Here is a 22,193-nt window from a genome sequence, read left to right on the forward strand (position 1 = left end):
AATAACAAATGAAACAATAGCCCTCACGGTTTAAAAGGCCATAGATCGTTTAATTAGCCAAAGGCCTAGGAGAAGAGGAATGGTTTTTTTGGTCTTGCTCCTAAAGCAAAGGCACCAGACGAGCCTCCCTGGGGAGATCATTCCACAAATGGGGAGCCGCCCCAGAATAGGCCTTTTCTCATGTTGCCACCCTCCAGACCTCTTGTGGAGGGGACACATGATGAAGGGCCTCAGATGATGATTGCAGGGTTCAGGTCAGTTCATATGTGGTGAGGCAGTCCCGAGCCATTTAAGGCACCTTGAATTGGGCCTGGAAAATAGTTGGCAGCCAGCGCAGTTGGACTAGTGCAGTTCCTGTAATATGCTCAAACCATCTTGCCCCAGTGAGCACCCTGACCACCGAGTATTGCACCAGCTGAATTCTCCAAACTCTATGCGGAGGCAGTCCCAGATATAATGAATTGCAATGATCTAACCTAGACATTACTAGAGCATAGGCAACCGAAGGTAGGTGTCTGCTAGTTCTAAGCAGTGATGATGGAAATTACCAGGGGTGACTTGAACCTAATACAAGTGTTTTATGGGGAGACACCACAAGTATTCTAGGACAGAACTAATTTGCCACAAAGCGAAGGCAGCAAAAATCAATGCACACATAAATACTGTTGACCTCAATCAGTCATTCAGCTACGGCGCTCCAGGGGTTGAGTTCATGGGCTTGCACGAAGAGACCAACACTGTCATGCAAATACATTTCATTCCTGGCCAGGTGAGTAGAATTCCATCTAAATTCTGTGCTCCATACATCAGCTATGTTTTCAACTTTCTAGGGTTTCAGAGACTGAGGTGGACTTCACCCACCAGCCCTCTGTCATGTGAAAACATGATAGATGCCATGATGTTTTTGGCAAAGGGATCCAAAACTACTGAACGTTTCAATTCTTGTTCCTACTTTTGAGCACCTTGGCAAACTCTTGAGTGTGTAGATGTAATTGCAAAAGGAGGATAGATGCCCACCTCCCCCAACAGCCTGCACTTCCTTACCCAATTCCTCAATATCCAAGGGCAAAAGCTGGTTATGCCTCCTGTTTCAGCAATGATAAAAACCTAACATAAGAAGAGCCTTCTGAATTAGACCAGTGGCATTGCGAGCTGTGTGCAGGTGGCGTGTTGCTTGTTGGATCAACGTCTTAGCAGTGCTTACGACTTTGCCACCCGTGACCCTTATTTGGGCGCTGTATTGAATTCCTAAAGGAAGCCTTTAAATAAACTTGCCGTAATGAAGGTTTGAATCCTGAGTCTGACGAGGGGAGCCTGGACAAACGAACTTTGAGAAGTCGCTTGTCATTTTAGTCACCCTTCAGGCTGCCATCTCCGTTCTGCAGCAGTCCTACAATACAAGGGAAAAGAAAAACATTGTTTGATCATTGTTGGATCCAGAAAACTGCTGTGCACAATTCAACAAGCGTCCTTTGATAAATGCAATTATTGTGGCATAAGCTTTTGTTGGCCAGAGTGTAGGTTCATGCAGCAAATAAACATGTTCTTTAAAGTACTATAGGACTCAGTTGTTTTCCCTACAATATACTTTAATAGACTCTGCCTCTACCATGTGGCACTGCTTGTAGAGCGAAGATTGTTTTTGTGTTCATTTTAAAAACTGGATATACTTGAAGGAGCAAACATCTTGAGGGAGGAGGGCACATCAACTAGCCCTGCACTTAGCAGTCTCAAACCTGGTTTTGGTTCTAGACCACTGGGAGTAGTCTGAATATATTTCAAGAATGCTGCTGTGTCACTCTTGCTCATAAACATAAGCCCCAAATCCAGCTGCGGCCAGACAGCTTTTAATTATGTTGGAGAGGATTTGGAATTGTTACCGCTTTGGCCTTTGTCCTGCATGCACTTTTATATAGAGAGATGGCTCTCAATGTAGGACAAGTGGATGTGAATATAAAGGGACCCCTTCTACTTTATTAAGAAAACTGCTGCAGGAGTAATTTCATAAAAGTTGTAACTCAGCAGGTTGACTCTCCCTGAAACTGATGTTTAGGAACACTTTCATGAGTACAAACTCCCAATTATCCTGCAATGTTAGAAGAACCTACAAATTATTTAAAAGGGTTTTGCCTCTAAGACTGGGAAGGAAGAATTCTGTGTTTGTGAGCATTTTTATTTTAGCATGCTGCCTTACTCATTTGCCAAGCCTGGGCTGATCTTCATGCCTTAGTGGAATCTCATAAAGAGAGAACATTTGGAATGAGCAATAACTCAGAATACTCATGGGAACTGTTACCTGCTGTACTAGGTGTAGCTTCAGCAGAGAGTGCTTGGTTTTAAATACTTAAATATTGGCCAGGGTTGGGCTTGTAACAAATATTCTTGGGCACCACTCCTTTAGGATGAAGTCAGGTGAAAAGAATGCAAGGTGAGAAAGAGAGTCACAGAATAGGAGCCACTCGCTCCTAAACAGGGTGGGGATGTGTTTTTCACTCAGAGCTACAAGGAGTTCAAGTTATTAGCCCAGCAGAGCTGACAATCGAACAGGTACTTCTCTGGGACGCGAAGTGCAGAATTTTCAAATTACAAAAGAGCGCAGAAATGACCATGTCTCTACATAGAGCACTTGACTCTGTTAAGTAAACAAAACAGAAAGAAAGGGCAGGACCCACGGAAAGATTTTGGTGCTCTTCAAGCACAGCATCCTGAGTCCTCCCTCTCCCTGACCTAAGAGAAGCAAGACATGCAAACATAGAATTCCCAAACTGCATCGGATCTACTTCTTCACTCTGTGCAAAGGCGTGATGATGGTCTTGGGGTCCTGGCAGGTGCCCAGCCTTGCCACTGCCTGGAGTTTGCTCTGGGGAACAGGAGGTTGATTTAAATAGCAGTCAAGGTGTGTGAGAGTCATGGAAAGTAGTGGCTGATTGTATTGTGGCTCAGGAAAGCCTTTACTAAAGTGGAGATGGAGAGGAGCTAAAGGAGTGACTTAAATATAAGAGATGTAGGTAGTATTTCCAAGCATAGAGAATCAGCACAGATGAAGGCATAAAGGTGGAACAGGCCAATTGCTGATGACGTAGTGCATTGCAAAGAGACTCATTCTCAACTAGAATAAGCAATTAGGCATGTTCAGGTTCAGTTGATTTGTATGATTGTGATATTTACTGGTGCTGAAATTAGACACCTCCCCTGTCCTCCTCGTCAGTTCTCCTCTGTAAATTCTCACATCGAATATGTGCTGGATGTTGAGAGGGAATTCACAATATCGGCATCTGAAACTGATTTTGCAGTAGTACCCAACATTCAGTTAAAAACATCCTCTTGAATGGAGAGAAGGAGATACCAGTTGCAATTTGATGTCACACAGGGTTCTGAAGTAATATTTTAAATAATTTTATTTAAACAATATTTAAGCATACAACAATCTAAGCATATAACTTACCAAATAAAAACCTGAAACTTGTATGTCAAATGTCTGGATCTGATTTTGACATTAGAATCCAAACTGCGAAAATATTGAAGATTGTTTTGACATTTTGATTTAGCTTTGCTTGCAAGGTGCTGTCTTACCGTAGAGTTTCCCTCCATAAGGACCTTACCCTATATAGGATTTTAATATCTCCTGGTCCTGTACTGAAATGGGCTACCTGTTTCTATTGATTTTTTCCCCAGGAGAGCCATGTTAGTCTCTTGAAGCAAAAAACCACCGGAGCTCTGTAGCATTACTTTTGTGGTCTCATGCTCACTTTGTCAGATGTGTTTATTTCTACCAAATAGCTTACCTTCACATTAATAGGACAACAGTAGTACAAACTCTTCTGACGGCTAAAACTTCATTCTTGATTGGTTATGTACTGTGGCTTAATAAACACAACTGCTGAATAATGTGCCTCTTGAAATGTTGCTGCACTCTGTACTACTCAAATGCTTGCTCATTCCTGCTTTTGTGTGTCTAATTTTCAGTGCCGCTTGTTGACATTGCTAGATGATAACAGCCTGCATTTATGGACCCTGAAACAGACCCACAGCAATATGTCTGAGCTGCAAGAAGAAAGACATTTCACACTCCGAGGGCCTCCTGGGTAACTGGGATACTTCTTTCTCCATCAGAAGTGGGCCAGGAGATGCATTCTGATAGACTTTTGTTTTGTTTTTATTGTTTAAGCAAATGCCTGCTTTTTTACTAGTTCTGTGCGCTCTGGAAAGCCTGTTTCTCATTTCTAAATTGGGGAGAAAGGTTGCATGCATGTGTGTTACATGACTTTCTACAAACTAAGGGTTTATTCAGAAGTAATATTAACCAACCTTCATGTTGTGCAGGGATTTGGAGTGTAGACTTCTACTTTCCTCTGACTTAATGGAGCTGAGTTCTTCCTTACATCTTTGAGCAAGCCATAGTTTGCTGTTACATCTGAACCAGGCAACTATAGTTTGGTTCAATTAAGGGAGGGAGAGAATCTTGAGTGAGCAAAGGGGAAAGAGACGGCTGTTGTCTAAACAGGCCAGGGGTTTGTGTGCTACAGGCTTGGTGAAAGAGTTCAGTGCCACTGAATTTTTTTAGGGGGCGGGATTGCTGCAGATTTTGTTGTGCCAAGTGATTCGCTGGTTAGCTTAAAGTTTGAGTGTGCACTTATAAAATATTTAGTACATAACCTGTTCATTTGTTTTGTCTTTAAACCCTGCTTAAAATATTCTATTGATTGCTTAAATCAGTGGTGTCCCAACTTTTTTCAAAGAGGGCCAGATTTGATGAAATGAAGGGCCGTGAGAGATTTTACCCCAGAAAATAAACTGCCACAGGGGCTGGATTAAACCAACCAGTGGGCCGGATTAGGCCCCCAAAACTGACTTTGGACATGCCTGGCTTAAATTGTTTGTTCCTGTAGAGTTGTAGGACAACTTACTAGCAAGTTTCTAGTCCCACACTAATGGTATGCATTAGCCCTTTTTGTATCATATGTCCTTCCCCCCCTCCCCCGTAACTGAGAATTGTGGGATGAGAATTTATACTTAAATATCTGGTAATGAATAATGATTTCCAAAGCCTTTACACACAGCTGTTGGATCAAGTATCTGCTTTGTATTACAGTATATATAAGCTGCCTGGGCAACTAATTTTACCCAGCTGTAATTTACCAGTACCTCTTTTCCCCTCCACTTACAGTTCCCCTCCAAGTGCTACCCAGGTAACAGCTATCCTCGCACACTCCTCCCAGGAACTTCTTTATCTTGGCACCGAGAGTGGTAATGTCTTTGTGGTGGAGATCCCATCCTTCAGAGTGCTAGAAGACCGGACCATCAGTCCAGATGTTGTGCTGCAACGGTAAAATGAGACGCTGGAGTTGCGCTATCTAGGGATGATTTCGGGGTGTTGTGTTACAATGAGGGTAAAAATCCTGCAAGACCTTTGAACACTGGTTATATTAACATATTAACCTGAAGTAGTAGTATTGGTGCCACCTCTGTGGTTGCTCTGGAAATGAATTCAAATCCCTGCCTACATGGTCTGACTTGAACTCTTTCTTGTTCCTGGGACTTGCCTGTCGTTTTGGTTACACGGCAGCTTCTTAATTCCAGTCTTCTATGCTGGTTTGTTGGTGTGGATGAGCAGGTCTCTTTGTCCAGGCAGATTGAGCTTCACAGGTAACCAGGAGCTGTACTCAGCCCTGCCCCCCAGTGGTTTGGGGGCATTTTTTAAAATTTCCCAGTGTGGGTGTGGCGGCGGGAGGGAGTGTAAAAGTCCAAGTAAGGTTCAGAAGCTTGTTTTTAGTATTTTCAGGATTCAGCTTTCACCCTTTAATAATTTAAATACAGTGGTACCTTGGTTTTCGAATATCTCCGTTGACGAACGTTTCAGAACTCGAACGCTGTAAACCCAGAAGTAAATGCTTCGGTTTTTGAACGTGGCCTCAGAAGTTGAACATGTTACGCGGCTTCCATATTGAGTTTTCCGTACTGAGGCTTCCGTATTGAGTTTTCGGTTTTCAAACGTTTCAGAACTCGGACTGGCTTCCGGAACAGATTACGTTCGAAAACCAAGGTACCACTGTACATTAGTTGTGACTGCCTTTTAAATACTACATAATAACTGTGGTACCCTTCCCCAACCTAGTGCTGTCCAGTTGTTGCGGGCTGCAACTCCCATAATCTCTGACCGTTGGCAATACTGGCTAAGGCTGTTGGGAGTCTGGAGTCTGACACTGTCAGGAAAGTACCGGGTTGAGCTACAGCAATGTTGTCAGTACAAGTCAAATTCACAATTCAATCGCTTAAGAAAAAGAAGAAGAGTGAATAGAATTATTTAATTGTAACAACAGTGACTCAGGACATGGGAAACAATTTCATCGACTGGAGATTTCGGTGCTCCTATGGGAGAATCACAAGGAGCGAGGAGTTGGTGGGAAATGGCATCAAGATCTTGTATGGGAAGCAGTTAATAAATGGAATAAAAAACAAATTATCAGAATGCCACCGGACTGTAGTGGCAGATATAGAGGTTAGGGCAGCATAGTTCGGATGGAGGCTATGAAGCTTCAAGCAGGTGGTTTTAGCCAGGCTATTTTCCAGGTTGCCCAAATTGATCCCTGACATGATAGCGCAAAGGAGGAGAATTTCCAACTGTTTCCTTTCTGTCCTTCCGTATATTGGTGGCTTCATTGGCATTCATAATAGTTCATAACCTTTCCCCCCCGCATTTCTTCGCAGTGTGCCAGAGGAGTACCTCAACAGAAGGTCCCTTGAATTGGTGGAAGCCTTACGGGAACATCCCCAGAACCCCAATCAGATCTTGATTGGCTACAGCAAGGGCCTCATTGTCCTCTGGGACTTGATAAATAACAAAGCGACGCACCATTTCCTTGGCAATCAGGTAATAATACCTACTGGGGCTGTGAATTGCAGCCAGGAAAGCTTTTCATTCCTGGAATATACAGCAAGGTACAGGGAGAATTTCGTATAGGAAAACAGAACAGGAAAGCCTACTTGAGCAATTAAATATGCATTCTATGTAGCATGTTGTAATGCAGTCCTGGAACCATTTTTTAATGCTGGTGTGGAAGAGGCAAACCCAGGAGGTGGATCTTAACCTTGTAGTTCATTTACACAAAGTCACCCTGAGCTGGCACACATGAAGTTAGCCCCTGGGCTACAGATCTTCAGTCCTTAGAATAAGATTGCATCCATAACTGTGTATAAACTGCACATACCACCCCTCTTCAAATCAACTTCTAGGCTTGCTAGAGGCCACCTTTGAGTTTCTGACCCTTCAGCAGGGTACTGTAAGTGCAAGTTTTTCATTTGTTCCCTTGTAACCACGAGGGCTAAAAAACTTATTTCCATTCTCTGAGACTTGCATGCAATGCCGTCCTCGTGATGGTCAGGTGGCCGAATTCTGTGACTACCAGAACACACACGGTTCTTAGTGGGGTGTTTCTTCTGAATTGGACTGCAGTGGTGATGAGACCTTTGAACTTTTGTTTGCTGATTCTCCCTAGCAACTGGAAAACCTCTTCTGGCAGAGGAATGGCCGCCAGATCATCAGCTGCCATTATGATGGGAGTTATACCCAGTGGCCTGTCTCAAGTGATGATAGGCAGCCAGAGCCCCTGGAAAGCAAAGTGCCTTACGGTCAGTATGGTCGGGGGCTGGCAGTGCATGCCTTCGGAACCGTACATGATTTGACGTGTGTTCAGAGCAGTAAGTCTTTACAACATGGGGCCCACCAAGCTGAATGCCGCCCTCTTGAGGCTCAAACGTCTGAATTGTGCCTGCCTGAGGCGACAAAAACAAGAGAATTGTTATATTGTGGCCTGCTGAAATGCGTATGCCACAATATGTGGCCTTAATTAGAGCTCCACTGAATTGGAGCAGTGCCTTGGGTGGGTGATGGCGTCTGAGGACCAAAGTCTTGCTAAAGTGATGGTGGCTTTCCAGACTTTGGAATGCAGGAGCCAGTGGGAAATAGTTGGCTTTCTACTGTTAGGGGTGTCTTTAGTGACTGGTCTGTTTTTAGTACAAGTAGTTTCTCCATTGTTTGGTTCATAAGCAACCTTCATTACACAGGTATTCATGGTGCTTCTGATGGCACTGTCTGTGTGGATAGCAAGACGAGGCTGTCAGGGCAAAGTTATGTAATGAGCACTTTCTCCTTCATATGGGAAAATTAGGGGTGTGCTGCCATGCCGTGTCAGGTTAAATGATAAAACTAAAAGATTCTCCAGCTACTTTCAGTTGTGTGGATTTTTGACTGCAATAATTGTCTTGGATTTGAAATGGTTTTATATGTGCAGTGGTTTTTATATTTCTTTATTGCATTGTGAAATTGCTTTGTAGTGCTTCACTGGTAGCGATACATAAAGAAATAATAAATTGACAACAATATAATAAAATAAGCATTTATTTAAAACATGGCATCTTCTTTAAAAATCTGCCCTTGTAGGTCCTTTTCCTTGCAAGGCCATCTCCAAGATTTACTGGCAAACAACAAAGAACGGGTAGGTACTTTGGCAGATATTACAATGCTGCCCATTCTCCTAAGATTCTAGAGTGACCTTTTAGTAACAAGAGCTGAGCCGCTGCTTGCTAGAAATTCTGCAGATGACTGAGGTGTCAGCAAAAGTCCTCTCTTTATAATCTGAACACTGAAAGCTGATCCACATAATGGAAGGGCAGTTAGAAATTGCCTGCTCTTTTCGATCCACTAACAGTGGATCCAATAACAGTGTCATAGTTTTTTTATATATATATATAAATTAGGATTTATATCTTACATTTTACCATAAATTCCTTCCTGGGTGGCTTACAAACAAATAATCCTAAAGCAATAACATTCTATATCTGTAGCAATATAATTAAAAAGGAGATAAAAGCAGCAAATAAAAACAGTTAAAAAGCAAACACAGTAATATTAAATATTATGAGAGAACAGGTGGACTTCTTGAGACATCTGAAAAATGATGTATTTGGTTCTAAGTGATTCTGCTAAAGGAGATTGTTCCACAGTTTGGGTGCCACCATGGAGAAGGCCCTCACTCCGCTGACCACGGTTCTGACTTTTTGAAAGAGGGAAGGGGGCACAGAGAGAAAGGTGCTTGACAATGTTAATTGATGGGTAGTGAAAGCTGGCCTTGAGATCCTGTGCCCAGGCCACTTAGGACTTTAAAGTAGCAAATTTGTGCTTCTCTGATTGCTGGAGACTTAAGAGAAATTCTAAAGATTCAGGGGAATGCATTTTGCCACAAGAGAGAATTATTCTGTCTCTGCAGTGGTTTGGTTAGCTTGTAGCATGAAATGCTTTTAAGTTGGAGGAAGGTACCTAAATTGTATATCTGTTACATTTTCTTTTTCTCTAAGGCTTCCTTACATTATATTTCAAGGAGGGATGCCACGGGCCAGCTATGGTGACAGGCATAGCATTTCTGTCGTTTATGGCAATCAGCAAACTGCCTTTGACTTTACATCGCGAGTGATAGACTTCTTTGTTATTGCCAATGCAGATCCACTTGCAGGTATGTGGCGGATTTTGATTTCTCGGGGAGCTTTAGTTGGAACTACATTTTACTTTGAGGGTTCAGATTCTGGGGGTTGCTTGGAGTTGAAATACCCAATGTGTTGTTATTAGCGCCCAGATTTGGGTGATCATTGTGAAATACTAGTTGTGTGTTGGATTTTTTTGTTTTACAGTATTTTATTTTTTCGTAAACTAGTAAACGGAATGATGTTTTGTATTTATAGGCTCCATCTTTTGGGAGCTAAAAATGTAAAGCATTTTGATAGAAATATAGAAAACCTTGATAGCAATTACAGCTTTCAGCTGTAAAAATGACCATTGGAAATCTTTCATGGGGGTAGGATTCTGTTTCATATTGCTAGATCAAGTAGATATTACTGAACTACAACCCGCATCATCACTGACCATAAGCCATGCTGACTGCAGCTTATTTGTTTAAGAGTTTTTATACCTCTTGGCTAACAACACAGCATACAGTGTAATTTAAGCAGGAATATAAAACAGGTGTAAAACCATATATCCATTATAAACACAGCAACACTAAGTCTAAACTCCAGCCAGCACCAGCACCATAATATTCCGTATAAGCTGGAAGTTCAGCAACATCTAGAGGACCACAGATTACCCACTATTACACTAGAGATTCTTCATAGATTGCATCTGCAGTGCTGCCCTTAATTACTTTCCGACATGTGTATCAATTTCTTGAAATTATTTATACACTGTTATGAAAAGTGCTCAGAGTGGTTTACTGTAAAATCCATTAAACAATAGAATCCAGCGGCATTAAAAGTCAGCACAAAGCTTAACTAAACAGATTGGGACAAACGGCTGGCATCCATAGCAAACACTTCAGTAAACAGGTAAGTTTTCCACGTGTGCTGAAACTGCATCACTGTAGGCATATGACTCATTTAGTTTTACAAACACATGGCTATTAGTGAGAAGGAAGTCAGCCCTGTTCTCCTTGTCCATGAAAACAGACTTTTAAGGTGAAAGGACAATATTTTACCTTCCTGCTGCAGTGGTACCTGTTTATCTACTTGCACTGGCGTGCTTTCAAACTGCTAGGTTGGCAGCAGCTGGGACAGAGCAATGGGAGCTCACCCTGTCACGGGGATTCGAACTGCCGACCTTCTGATTGGCAAGCCTAAGATTGCTTCTGGGCAAGAGGAGTAGTGTTAGGTGGAGTTCCTCAGCATTTTGGGTCTGAGTGATTGTCTCCCAACTTGTTGTTGCACAGCTGTTCACACAGGCCACGTGTGCAACAGGGCATACAGGAACTGAAGAAGGAAGTGCTGCAACTGCTGCAGGCTTAGCCCAGGAAGTCGTTCAGTCATCTGAGGTTCCTGTGGTTGGCCAGCTTCCCTGTAACTGACCGCTTAAGCCTAATGGGAATCTGCCTTGGCTCACCTCACATGCTCCTTCCTTCGCTCAACAGAGTGTGAGAGTGGGCCACTCATTGTGCACCAAATCCACTTAGGTTAATGTGTAATGCTTATGTAATGGCTCTGGTGGTGTTGGGAAGCTATTCTTTCACTTACCGAGTGTCCGTGCTGTGGGCAAGATGCTTTCAGAGCTGATCATTTGGGGTGACTTCTTACAATGTGTTATGTAACTGGAGAGGTGGAGTACAGAAATGCTTTGTATCGTGTCATTTGTGTGTAAATGGCTGCTTTTCCTGTCCTCTTCATAACACAAGAGCAGGGCTTCTATCTTTTCCAGTAAGTGGGGCTGGAAGGGCAGAAAGCAGTCTTTTTTTGCAATTGGTTTGCTACTATAGCTGGAGTTCAATGTATGCCTGCTGTCTCTGCCTCGGTACTAAATGCACCATTAGAAACGACTCTCTGAGATTGCTTTGTGCTACTACTTGGCAACTTCCAATGAAAAGGATACACGATCAACTATGCTCAGCAAAGATGACTTTGCTAGCAACATTAACTTTCAAAGCACTTGGTGCTTGGAAATTTTGAAAATAGGGGGTTCCAAATAAGTTGTCTTAAGCTTTTATCCCTCCCTAGCAGTTCGAAAGCACGTCAAAGTGCAAGTAGATAAATAGGTACCGCTCCGGCGGGAAGCTAAACGGCATTTCCGTGCGCTGCTCTGGTTCGCCAGAAGCGGCTAAGTCATGCTGGCCACATGACCCAGATGCAGTACACCGGCTCCCTCAGCCAATAAAGCTGTCTAGAGTTGTCTGCGACTGGACCTAATGGTCAGGGGTACCTTTACCTTATGCTGAAATGTGAAAACTGGGGGCAGTATCCAACTAATTTGTTCTGTCAGCACAAGGGTTTCTGCTTGCATAGTGGAACACTGCCCCCCCATGGACCCCCTAAATCTGTTATGGGTTTTTCCCCAACCCTCCAGAGCAGATTTGCAGCAGGTGTGAGATGCACATGGGAGAAAGGGAAATTCCTTTGTGCAAGTGGAATTCCTTCTGCTGGTAGAACAAATTAGTTGGATTCTGCCCTCCCACAAAGCCCCATAGCTTAATGTTCCATAGAAAACAAAAGGCTAGCATGTATAATAAATAAAGAGACACTTGATTAGTATACCTGGCATCCCCATATTATTTGATTATTCACACATTCCAGCCCTATATGATGGATCACAGTATCTATGGGCAGTGTAGAAATTGTCTGTGGCAACAGATGCTGAAGAACCTTTCTTTAAAAGGAACAGGGTGTTCAGCTCTTTACAAAGGCTCTCTCCTGATTAGAGAGTCATTTGTATGTTTACTCAGAAGCAAGTCCCGCTGTTTTCAATGGTGCTTGCTTCCAAAATAAGTGTGTGTAGGATTGCAGTTTTAGTCTGTTACCCGTATGAGTGGTGCCTGTTCATTGATTGGCTAAATTTGCTTATGAGTATAAGCAACACATTTCAAGCAAATTGCACCCTTCTGTTGGACTGTGCCTGCACTGCAATATAGGTGCATACATCAAAAGAGACATTCTGTCCTATGTGCTTTTCTTAACATAGTGGTTCATACCTCTGTTAATGTATATAATCTGCTGTGAGGTACCGGTAATTGGGACCATTTTTTAAAAGTCTTATCAGAAGATATTAGTTGCTTTAAGTTTAAAACATGCAGTCCTACTCCCTTAAAACCTACACGTGGTTTTAAAATGACAAATACTGAAATGATAAAACATAAAGGGAAGTTGTTTAGGGAAGTTTTTTATGTTTGATGTTTTATCATGTTTTTAGTATTCTGTTGGGAGCCGCCCAGAGTGGCGGGGGAAACCCAGCCAGATGGGCGGGGTATAAATAATAAATTATTATTAAAGGGACATTTAGGAGGAGGCTTTTTGTTTCGTTTCAAGGAACAGCCTTCTGGAAGCACACCCAACAGTATGCATTAACTCGGTGCAGACAAGCGCTTGCCGAATTGCCTCTATCCATTTTAAATTACTGTAATACTTCCATTAGTTTAAAATGCACCGTGACGTCTTCTTTTTGTTGTAAAGGTGCTGTGCATCTCCATGTTGGAGGAGCCACCTTTTGCCAAGTTCATTTATAACAGAAAACAATACGACATGTGATTCTGTGACACATTGTGCATTTTGCTTTCCAAAAGCAGAGCAGTGATGAGTTTCTGTAGCCGGCTGCAGAAGCGGCTTTCTGTTTGTAATGAAATTCTTCTTGTTCTCAAACGGATCAACTGCTCTCAGAACCAGCAACGCTGCTACATTTTAAGCAGCTTACTTTGCTGGGATTGGCCTAAGTTCCTAGAAATGGTCTAACATACAACTAACTGGGTCACTGCTGAGCATGCACAATGCAGCCTGTCTTTTACCCATTAAAGGATGGCAGATGAAAAGAGTCACATAGCCCACCTGCTTGCATCGGGTCCTTGATTTCCAGTTCACGGTCATTTCACGTGACATTTTTTACTCCATAGATAATCTTGGATAAAGCACATAAATGGCCTATTAGGGGTGTTGGTGATTGCACCACAGGAACTTGGATTGGGCAGAAAAATAAAACTTGCGCTTCACAGACGTGCACTTTGTTGTTGTTTTTGAAGAATTTATACCCTGCCCTTCAGCAGGTTTCCAGGCAACTTTCAAAGTGAACATTTCAATACAGCAAAGATGAAAGCAGACATGGAAACACCATAATATAAAAGAGCAGCATAAAGGAAGCGGGAGTAAAAACAAAAATTCAAAGCAGCTTAAAAACAAAGCACAGATGATTGCAGGGTGGGGAGCCCATCAGCTAAGTTTGACACAGAGTAAAACCCACTGGAATTAATAAACATGCCTAAGTTAATGAATTTCAATGGCTCTACTCTGCGTAAAGCTTTTGAAACTACTTTTTTGACTGGGAAAATAAAATATTTTTGCCTAAATGACACTAGATTAAGCTCTAGTTGGGCCTCCCTTCAGAGCCAGATTTAGGGCAGTGCGGTTGGTTCCCTCGCACTGGGCACCAAGCCGAGGGGGGTGCTATAACTATGATGCAGTGCATGAGCAGAATGGAAGATGAAAGGTAGGGACACCGAATTTTGGTCTCACAATGCACCACTGAAATTTGAAAGACCAAAGTCCACCTTTGCTCCCTTGAAGAGAGTTTCTGCAATTGGAGTGAACCACTGAGCAGAGCAATCTGTTTCCCACTTCATGTGGCCACACGTGAAAGCAAATTGTTCTGCTGAAGGGCTTTGAAGGCCGAAATCAACACTTTGACTTGAGCCCTGGAACAAATGGGAGAGACGGTTCAGTTGACGAAACCACAAGCATAATGTGCTTTTGAAAATATGTTATTTTATATGTTCTTAATCCGTTTAAAATATTTTACATACGTGTCTTCTTTCTCTTTTTAAAATTGTATTGTTTTGCTGCCTGGTTATTTGCCTCCATTGGGAGAAAGGAAAAGATAGAAATTCAATAAATAAAATGTATATAGTACCATCTCTATATTTTCCTCTTTGCCAGGGGCAGGCCTGGCTGGTTTCTTTTCCAGGGGATGTGCGGTCTCATCCTTTCCAGAAGGATGAAAATAGAGACAAGGGTAGAGAAGGGGAGGAATTGTGTGATTATTTCAAGATCCATAATGTAACTAATACTGCTCAGCCCCAAGCCTGGATAAACCATGCTGCTTATTTGTGTCCGCTGATGAAAGTACTTCACGATCGTTTTCTCCCTGCTGCCTCTCCCCCAGTGAAATGATGGCTATTTATTGATTCCTTTTCCTGCAGAATTTGACGACCCATCTGCCATGGTGGTTCTAGCAGAGGAAGAGCTAGTAGTCATAGACTTGATGTCTCCAAGCTGGCCATCGGTCCAACCCCCGTACCTGGCATCTCTTCACTGTTCAGCCATCACATGTTCCCACCATGTCTCCAACATCCCTCTCAAGTTATGGGAAAGGATCATCAGTGCCGGGAGTAAACAGAACTCCCAGTTCTCTAATATGGTATGACTTGCATGCATGAACGTTGGAACGGAATGAACGAGTCCCTTTCATATTAATACTGGATTTCATACTGCATCTGAAGTCCCGCTTGAGAGACAGAAGGCACAAGCAAAGGATGAGGCCGTTTCAGCGATGTAATCTTGCATTCCAGCCTGAGTACTCAAAGATAATTATGGCCCCCAGACCCAAATCTGTTTGCTTATCTCATTTATTGCATTTATATCCTGCTTATCCCTCCAAGGAGATCAGATTGGCATACGTAGCTCTTCTCCCCTATTATCTTTGTAACGAACCCTGTGAGATAAGTTAGGCTGTGAGAGACTAGCCTAAGGTCACCCAGATAGCTTTCATGACTGGGTGGGAATTTGAACCTGATCTCCCAGGTCCCAGCTCAGCATGCTAACCATTACACCACACTGCTTCTCTGAGGGCACTCTAGGAATAATGCATTTTATAAGCTCTCTCTGCCTTCCTTGGGGAGCAAGGCCTTCTCTGTTCACTGACTCCAGAGGTCCTCGGGTGCTCCAGTGAGATCTCACAGGTTTTTCCAAGTTCCCATGACGTCTTGCACAGGGGCATCTCAGACCTGGTGCGTCGAGAGGGCCTTGCTTCCCAAGCAAGACAGAGAGCTTAAATGCTCTTTTTGTGCTAGGAAAACGCACCACAAAAAGCTCTCTGCTTTGCTTGCTTTTAATTTGTGGGATTGCAACGAGCGGCCTTCAACAGCATATGGTTGAAATTGCTGAAGTGTTAAACACGTGTAGAATGCAGTGTAAAAGGTAAAGGTACCACTGACCATTAGGTCCAGTTGTGGCCGACTCTGGGGTTGCGGCGCTCATCTCGCTTTATTGGCCGAGGGAGCCGGCGTACAGCTTCCAGGTCATGTGGCCAGCATGACTAAGCCGCTTCTGGCGAACCAGAGCAATGCACGGAAACGCCGTTTACCTTCCCGCCGGAGCAGTACCTATTTATCTACTTGCACTTGACATGCTTTCGAACTGCTAGGTGGGCAGGAAGGATGCAATGTACTGCACAAGAAAACATGCTGAATTATATTGTTAGTTTGCCTGCGCAACTTGTCACAGAATTCAGAAATTTAATAACTTTAATTTTGGGGTGTTTGTGGCTCATGGACTGAGGATCTGTTTTGCATGCAGAAGTTCCTAGGTTCAGTCTTGGGCATCTCTTCTCCGAAACCCTGAGAGCCACTGCAAGACAGTGCAGCTAGAAGAACCATTCTTCTGATCTCTGTTTTAAGGCAGCTTCTGTGCACCCCACCCTAATCTAGATTTCTGGTTCCCTCCATTGCAAAGGACTCTGGCTTTGAGCTCACATCTAGGTGCAGACAAGCAAATTTTACACGTTTTGTACACTACTGACAGATCAGAACACTTGAAGACAATCAAGTGGTACCTCTGGTTACGTACTTAATTCATTCTGGAGGTCCGTTCTTAACCTGAAACTGTTCTTAACCTGAAGCACCACTTTAGCTAATGGGGCCTCCCGCTGCCGCCGCGTGATTTCTGTTCTCATCCTGAGGTAAAGTTCTTAACTTGAGGTACTATTTCTGGGTTAGCGAAGTCTGTAACCTGAAGCGTATGTAACCTGAAGCGTATGTAACCCGAGGTACCACTGTATTCTGCACCCTGACAAAGTTGCAGTTCATATGGGTTCGGTTTCAGAAAGCCCCATAGTTACAGTTTGCAAATATTTACAAGCTTTCAGCAGCAGCAGCTGCTGACAGAAAAAAAAATGTAGGTTAATGGATTCCTCCCCATCTTATATTAAACCTTAGCATAAGGAAATTGGCTAGTAAAACCTTAAGAATGTATGCCTTAATCCAAACAAAACTTAATCTGCATAGATTTGGTGTTCAATGCTTTCCTGCTCCCTCTGTCTTCATTGCATATGTACTTCCAACTTTGCATCCATTCTGTCCCAATTTCTGTTTTCCTAGCAATGGCCAATTAATGGAGGCACCAGCAAGGCTCCAGATCCTCCCCAGAGAGACTTGCTACTTACTGGGTAGGTATGAAAACAGACGTTCTTCCTCTGGTGGTTACCATTCTGGACCTTCTGACCTCATGTTTTGTTTCCACCTCTGCTTAAGTCAGTCTAATACAGCGTGTGAGGATCATCATTTGTGCAACAGCCATTAAACTGATTACCTTTTTGAACTTGGGTATTTAACACTTCAATGGTAATGAACTCTTCTGAAGGCAGAAAGTTCCAAAACATTACCGGTTTGTGTGCGTATATGTGTATAAAAAGTCTCACATCAAGTGGATGGGATGGAACAATCGTTTCGTTTTGCCCCTCCATATGCCTTTCTCTATATGCTGAATAGGACTTCGTTGCTACTTTTCACCCGGAATTTAAAATATATGTATCCTTAATACTCCTGCAAGGACAAAAGAGGTTTCCTGTCAAGATCCCTGATAAGATTCTCCCAATTAATGGTCCAGGCATCCTGCCAGCCATGCTAAAAGGATAACATTAGCATACAGGAGCTAGAATACTCGGTGTCCCTGAGAACCGAATGTACTGATGTTGTGGAGAGAGGATTGAACGTAAGAGCCCGTCACCAGACTTCCGTAAAACCCAGTGGGATACAAGCTAATTTCTGGAATGTCGCTTGGTGTATTTCAAGCAGCAGTGATGCAGGGGGAGAATTCATGTTGATTCACCCAAGCAAGCTTGGTGCCTCAAGTGCCGCAGCGTGGTGTTTTGAGTTACTTATTTAACACTTTGTATACCACCCTGCAAATTAACGTGGTTTTACAGTTTTGGAATAATGGCTGTGGATGTAAGAGGCATGATACAATAGAGAAGAGAGGGGCCAGGTTGCCCTGCAAATTGGTGATGTGATGGAGGAGGCAGAGTGCTCTGGAGGAGCCAGCCACTGGAACTGCGACACACAAGTCATCACACGTTGTGTACAGGGCCACCTCAAGATTGAGGGGGCCTGTTCCCCTTAAAACAAATACTGAGGGAGCCGAGGTGTCTTCGCCCCCCCCCCAAGTTGATGCGCCTGATAGGGAAATGGTAGGAGGAGGGGGGAAAGCCAGGTCAGGTGCCAGCCGTTTAACACTGTTAAAGAATGACCAAGCCGAAAGGTCACCACAGGAGATTGCTTGAGGAGAGGGGAGGAGCCCAAATGGCATCTGGTCCCAGCTGAGCTGATGGAGTGGTCCTTGCTGTCAACTGGCCACTGATGGGAGACAACATGGATCTAATTAGGCGGCTGCGAACGCATTTCTGTGCATGCCCATCAGATTATTCCTGTCAAGATTTATTTTAAACGCTCGCTGCAATGCATGTTCTTTAAGTTGACTTCACTAAGCTGGACCTAACAAGAGCCTTTTTAGAGCATTAGCCACAAGGAACTAAAGCTCTTTCAGCCTGACAAAAATATTAATAGCTTAAGTTTGTGTGGAAACATATATGGAGAGCAGTTAACTGCCTTGGGTGGTAGTCTTCAAAAAAGTCAGGAACTTCAGGAAAGTCCAGTAGTTAGTAGTAATAGTTGTCGTAATAGTAGTAATAATAATAACAATAACAATAATTATTTATTTATACATACATACATACATACATACATACCCCACTCATATGGCTGGGTTTCCCCAGCCACTCTGGGCGGCTCCCAAACAGAATATTATAAACACGATAAAACATCAAAAATTAAAAGCTTCCCTAAACAGGGCTGCCTTCAGATGTCTTCTAAAAGTCTAGGCTTCCCTGGTGGGCTTGGAAGCAGTGGCAGGCAAGCTTCCCTGAAAGACCCTTTGCCCACCATTGCAGATATTGCCTTGCAATGTGCAGACACAGGGTTGTGGTTCTGGGTATATAGTCTTTCTTTGTACTAGGCCGCAGTGAGGTTCTGTATGTGTGAGTTGGCTGTTCACTCCACCGGAGTCCCCTTTGGTGTGCATCAGTTCTCCAGCAGTCAAGTCAGCGTAGAAAAGGGATCACGAAGGAGGAAAGTTTTGTAGCCGCCTGGCCTATCTATATTTAAATAATTAGTCCAAAAGGATTTCAGTGGCTCATGTTCAGTGTGTTCACTTACCTGGAAAGTAAGCTGTGCCGCTGGTGTAATCTGCTTACCACCTTCATTTCTCTCCCCCCCCCCCATCAGGCATGAGGATGGCACAGTACGATTCTGGAACGCGTCCGGTGTTTGTCTGAACCTCCTGTATAAGCTGAGCACGGTGAGAGTGTTCCTCACGGATGCTGATCCCAATGACAATCTGAACCAGATGGGGGAGGATGAATGGCCTCCGCTGCGCAAGGTGAGGAGTCCGTGGCCCAGCTTAAACCTTCCGAAGCCAAGGCCTGCTGAACTGAGCGGCAGAGAAGCTGCCCTGCAGAACGCCTTGATTTGTGTTGATATGGTATTTTCTTTCTTGCCTGTCTGCCCTGCTAGGTTGGCTCCTTTGACCCTTACAGCGATGACCCCAGACTTGGCATCCAGAAGATCTTCTTGTGCAAATACAGTAGCTACTTGGCTGTGGCAGGAACAGCAGGGCAGGTACAGAAATGCACTTGGATAGACTGTTGGACTGTATCCAGTAACACAGACCTTACTTTACCTTTTGCCCCCATCATTTGGGAAAGGCAAGAGTTTGAACTTCCCTGCATGTTATGCCCTGTGTTCTACATTAACTATTCTCCCAATCCTAGTGATCTGCGGTGTGTAGGAGGCATTCTGTACATGTTCAGATACCGTCATGTGCAAATTTCTCTGCCTTGTATTTTGTACCATCTACACCGTTGTAACTGCCAGCTATGCAGCCAATCACTAATTAAGCTGTTGTTCTGGCTTGTTCATCTTTGGGTTTTCAATTTGAATTTGTTCGCTCTCTAAATCATTGTGTGTCTTGGCCAGCTGGATCCTGGTAGTAGTATATATAGTAGGAATGTGTGTATATATGTCTGTATATGCGGCAATGTCTGTATACAAGTAGGGAAGATTAAGTCGCTAAGTTGATAATAGGCGAACCATTCCACTAGTCAGTGGGCTGTGCTGACAATGCAAACTTTCTGGGCTAGTTTCCAGCTTGCAACTTAATTTTTTTCTATCTCTGCTCTTTAATTCCCTGTCAGAGAGCACCAAGGAGAATCCTTAGTTTTGAATTACTGATTTGGGATAGAGTGGCCCTTTCCATGGGAGACATTTTGACAATTCCTGCCTCAACACCACTGGCCTATTGAAAGTTTTTGTTGCTGTTTATACTGTGGAAGACAGGGTTCACAGATGCTCTGCCCCATATAATTAGATAAAGAAGTTCATCTATGTCAATGGGGGGGGGATGGGGACAAATATGCATGTCTTCTCCTGCGAAATGCAAAGCTTTTCATAGAGCCTTAATTCAGGTTAGAAGATAGTTACAACTTGCCCTTGGGCTCTCAGCTGTGATGCGACCACTCTTCTTCTTTTTGGCTTTCTTAACTTTCAACTGTATCAGATCACCTTCAATGTTGCATTTTTAAATTGCTGTGACCTGTTCTGGAATCTTAAGGTCAGGGCAGGTAATAAATCAAAATAAATAATAATAATAATATACACCGGCTCCTGGCATCCGAAACACACTCTTCAGAGTAGATTCCCACTGCACTTGTAAGAGTCATGCTGCTCTTTCAAAAAACCAAAACAACACGCCTGCTTGAGTCATGTGGGCATTGGCCGCAAATGTCAGTTCACATTGGATTGCCAAACGAGCTGCTTTGCCTCAGGGCTAGCAACTTGCCCAACCCACCTGTGATGAGAAAGAAGCAGCATGTAGTTTTCTGAATTATGACTCTTCTGCTGCTCTTTAAAGACTTCGAATGGGTGAGTGCAGATCATCATGAACCAAATGGGTAGCTCAGTCTGTTATACATATAACTGCCAGGCCTCTCAAGCAAAATGTCCTGCCAAAGCTGTGGGCAGAGAATCTTGTCCACATTAGGTCAAAAATAAATGAAAGCAGTGGATAGATTTAGCATTGCTGCAGGGCAGAAACATAAAGACTATTTTTGCCAAGTAGTTAAGTGATATGATATTCATGAACGGTGGTTGTTTCTGTTGCTTTTTAAAGTGGTGTTGTCCTTACATTCCATTGTATTTGGGTTTTGCTGCTTCTTTTGATTATATGTTGTGCCTATCACTTTCAAAAGCTGCCTTGAAAGTTTCTGAAAAGGTGGGGTAGAAATAAATTGAAATAAGACTGCTAATGCTTCTTAGATTCACAGTGTGCTACAAGAGCCACTTGGTAAATGACTGCCTCTGTTGCATAATTACATAAGCCTACAACCTCTTTTCTTTTGTTTTACTTCAAAGTGCATCACGCTGCAGGAGGGTGTTCATACACTTAATCAAAAAGTGAATTGGGTTAGCTAGAACTCCCCTGCTGCTGACGTGATGTTGAAAAACCAGCGAGGAAGGATATAGGTGAAATGCAAAAGTATTCCTCAGTGCTTTCGGGGGTAAAGGCCCAGAGGAGGAAATGCATTTGTCCTGGCCTTCGTTCTTGCACAAACTCTGTGGGTTTTGCAATGCTAAGGTTTCAAAACACAGTTCTGAATGACCTTCTCCCTTTTCCCTACCCTACCCTGCCCCGTCCAGGTACTCGTAATGGAGCTAAATGACGAAGAAGCAGAGCAGGTGGTTGACCATTCAGAGGCAGACCTCCTCCAGGATCAGGAAGGCTATAGGTGGAAAGGTCATGAGCGACTCAAAACTAAAGATGGGCCTGTTCGGTTTGAGCCAGGCTTCCAGCCCTTTGTCTTGGTCCAGTGTCAGCCGCCAGCTGTGGTCACTTCGCTGGCCCTTCACTCGGAATGGAAACTCGTAGCCTTTGGCACAAGCCATGGTTTTGGGCTCTTTGATCATCAGCAGAAGCGGCTGGTCTTTGTCAAGTAAGGGGGTTACTTCATGATTGAGATAGATAGATAGATGATAGATAGATAGATAGATAGATAGATAGATAGATAGATAGATAGATATAATGTTTAAATTGTATTCCTGACACAGTGTAGGGTTTAGGTGAAAGTCTTGCATTGAACGTCCAGCCATTTTCAAAAGCCATGTGCTTAAACAGGGTTTTCCTGCCAGACTGGTGAGGCATAGTGCTAAGGGTTCAACCAGTGACCTGGAAGTCCTGGATAAAAATCTCAGTTTGGGCAGGAAATTACTTAGGCAAAGCATTTTCCTCCCAGCCTTAGGCTTAGATCTGCAATAGCTTCTCCTGATCGTTTAAGCAGGTTCTCACAGTGGCCCTCC

The 22,193-nt window shown here is 43.4% G+C and overlaps 1 protein-coding gene across 5 annotated transcripts in view; it reads left to right on the forward strand.

Moving 5' to 3' along the window:
- LLGL2 (LLGL scribble cell polarity complex component 2) overlaps positions 1 to 22,193 on the forward strand; it is a 66,921-nt gene that overhangs the window by 29,028 nt on the left and 15,700 nt on the right. For all 5 annotated transcript variants that reach the window (XM_082203488.1, XM_082203489.1, XM_082203487.1 and 2 more), the window contains exons 4-15: positions 688 to 769; positions 3,967 to 4,085; positions 5,168 to 5,326; positions 6,709 to 6,871; positions 7,497 to 7,629; positions 8,441 to 8,495; positions 9,355 to 9,509; positions 14,712 to 14,929; positions 16,887 to 16,954; positions 19,068 to 19,221; positions 19,356 to 19,460; positions 21,537 to 21,829. In XM_082203488.1, the coding sequence (XP_082059614.1) occupies positions 688 to 769; positions 3,967 to 4,085; positions 5,168 to 5,326; positions 6,709 to 6,871; positions 7,497 to 7,629; positions 8,441 to 8,495; positions 9,355 to 9,509; positions 14,712 to 14,929; positions 16,887 to 16,954; positions 19,068 to 19,221; positions 19,356 to 19,460; positions 21,537 to 21,829 (1,704 nt within the window). The remainder of the gene's footprint in view (positions 1 to 687; positions 770 to 3,966; positions 4,086 to 5,167; positions 5,327 to 6,708; positions 6,872 to 7,496; positions 7,630 to 8,440; positions 8,496 to 9,354; positions 9,510 to 14,711; positions 14,930 to 16,886; positions 16,955 to 19,067; positions 19,222 to 19,355; positions 19,461 to 21,536; positions 21,830 to 22,193) is intronic.

This window comes from Podarcis vaucheri (genome assembly GCF_965113315.1).
Source record: "Podarcis vaucheri genome assembly, chromosome: 2".
In the NCBI taxonomy this organism is placed as follows: domain Eukaryota; kingdom Metazoa; phylum Chordata; class Lepidosauria; order Squamata; family Lacertidae; genus Podarcis; species Podarcis vaucheri.